Source organism: Xiphias gladius, chromosome 7 (assembly GCF_016859285.1).
Source record: "Xiphias gladius isolate SHS-SW01 ecotype Sanya breed wild chromosome 7, ASM1685928v1, whole genome shotgun sequence".
Lineage (NCBI taxonomy): Eukaryota > Metazoa > Chordata > Actinopteri > Istiophoriformes > Xiphiidae > Xiphias > Xiphias gladius.
In genome coordinates this window covers 12,991,256-12,993,653 of record NC_053406.1, presented here as the reverse complement: position 1 = coordinate 12,993,653, position 2,398 = coordinate 12,991,256, and the positions used below count along the sequence as shown (strand labels likewise).

Sequence of the window (2,398 nt, the reverse complement as noted above, 5' to 3'; positions counted from 1 at the left end):
GACTGCTTTATGCCAAGAAGTGAACATAAACATAATGCCTCATTTTTTGTGTTGATTTCTTCTTCTATGTGTAAATACAGTATCTGCATTTGACATATTCATCACTTTAGTAGAGACAGAACAATAGACACAATGGCATAGTTCAATATATGGAAGGTCACATGAATGACACAGTGACATGGGCTACTATACTACTATTTATAGTGACATTGGAGTGTCCCTATAAAGATTTTCACAGTGAAAAACTAGAGACTCAAATCCCAGTTGAGTTATTTTTATTCACCTTCCCATTTGTACTGTGATTTAACCTTTTGGCTCTTGCCAGAATTTCAAGGCCACATACAAACAACATCTCAGAATACAAATACAGATCCAAGACTAGTTTGTCTATGCCAATCTGCCCTGGCTTTAGCAATCACATGGTTTTTGACCTCATATGAATACTAGAGCTCTGGCTTCAATTCAATTCAATTTTATTTATACACCGCCAAGTCATAACAGAAGTTATCTCAGGGCACTTTTCAAAAACTGGATCAGACCAGTGAACGCAGCCTAAAAGAATGAAAAGATGTAAACACTGTGTCTGCACAAAGACCTACAGCAACCATGATGGCTTCCCCCAACACCTACCACTCCATCCCCTCTGCCTCTCATTATATCCTCACTTCTTGCGCCATGGCTCAGGTCTGGTAAGCTTTCACCAGCAGCCACATCAGCAGCACAGTGATGAAAACGACCATGAAGTTGAGGAAGAGCTCCTGCGTCGAGCGATCCATGTTTGTGTCACAGGTTGAGAAGAAAGGCGAGACTGGTAAGGAGCAGAGGGATACGCAGCCAAGAAGAGAGGGAGGGAGAAAAGAGGGAGATTTGTGGAAGGTTTCAGATGGGTGTGGCTCCTCTCTGGACACTTATTCACGACCTGAGAGGGGGCAGAGGTGGAGAAAAAGAAATAACACAATATTTTAGTTAAAGAGTGTAGATAGAAATACAGGACTGAACAAAGTATACAAGTAGGTATTTAAAAGTACGAATATATGGGTGTAGGTATTTGTCAGTTGTTTGTGTGAGCATGTATGTCCCCTGTCTTATCATAGATTGGAGAGATCAGTCACTTCTCAGTTGGGTTGCTACATCTGTTCACAGTTACCATCACTCAATAGGAAGCAGGGCCAATATATCCCCTTACATACACACATGATGCACAAACCCACACCCATCCACCGACCCACACACACACACACACACACACACATATACACACACATGCTCATACGCACACACACATGCGCATGCACACACACGCACATGCACACACACGCATAAAACACACACACCAATAATAATAATCTTACACTAATATACATACAATCAGGATAGAAATTACTGTCAGGAAAAGTTGTTAATGCCCAAAAAGATCACATTTTGCACCTTGCATTATTTGATATACATTGAGCAAGTCCCTTTACATGCATTGATTTTTTTTTTTTCTTAATTTCTTAGTTGCCAGTTGCAGAGGTTTTGCTTGTATTGGTAGCCTACATTATTCCCCCAGCAGTGACAACGTCACTCAGAATCATAATACAAACCAGATCCAGACAGTAAGCTTTTACCTTTCCTCTTTTGGCTGTGATCTCACTTCTAATAGGAAGAGGAGAAAGCAGATGTTTTCGACTGCTCCTTTCTTTATCTTTATCTTGATAAAGATACAGTGGCTTGTCTTCTTACTGGAAACCTCGCTGTTGTGGCACTTCTTCTCTGAAGCATCTGGTAGCAGCTGATCTTGCTGTTGTCCAGCTTTCTGCGTTCACCAGGGGCACGGCCAACTCCTAAAGTAGCCATCCTCAGTGGACCGCCCATGTATCACATACACACAGACTGATGTCACACGCTAACTAAACGACCGACAGAGTGTGTTATTTTCCACAATCTCGTTCACTGGAGCGCTTCCCATCCAAAACCGTACAGAGTCTCTCTCTCACACACACACACACGCACACAACAGAGAAGGGACTCGGAGTTATTTATAAAACATTATTGCAGATACTGAGTGGATTACAGTTATTCCAAACACAATATTCACATAATCTGATGGATATTGGAAACTGTAACAGTATCACTCAGTATCTGGTGAGCAAATATGCACAGAGGCAAAGAAGAATAACAGAGCAACTTCTCCAAAATGTAAAATATGAGGCACGTAGGTTTTGAACCAGCTGATGCCACAATTCATCATGCTGTCTGCCCTATCAGTTCATGCCTTATACACAAGCAGAGGAACTTGTACGGTACTAAGAAAAGTATGATGACATATCCAATACAGTTCTTTCTGCCACTGCACTGTGCTTACTTTGAATGTTTTTCCTGGCTGTTGGTCTTAAACTGCCAGTCATTAAAGACA

General features: G+C 41.5%; 1 protein-coding gene across 1 annotated transcript; it reads right to left on the bottom strand.

The window, feature by feature from the left end:
- Positions 1-55: 55 nt before the first annotated feature.
- LOC120792352 (sarcolipin) lies at positions 56-1,844 on the bottom strand. Its single transcript, XM_040131489.1, has 2 exons — positions 1,611-1,844; positions 56-919 (listed from the first exon to the last, which is right to left on the bottom strand). The coding sequence occupies exon 2, from the start codon at positions 774-776 to the stop codon at positions 681-683; it is 96 nt and encodes a 31-aa protein (XP_039987423.1). The 5' UTR covers positions 777-919; positions 1,611-1,844; the 3' UTR covers positions 56-680.
- Between the last annotated feature and the right edge of the window lie 554 nt (positions 1,845-2,398).

What these genes read in the sequence shown, in the direction of transcription:
- LOC120792352 (XM_040131489.1), bottom strand. Translation starts at nt 776, where the DNA reads ATGGATCGCTCGACGCAGGAGCTCTTCCTCAACTTCATGGTCGTTTTC.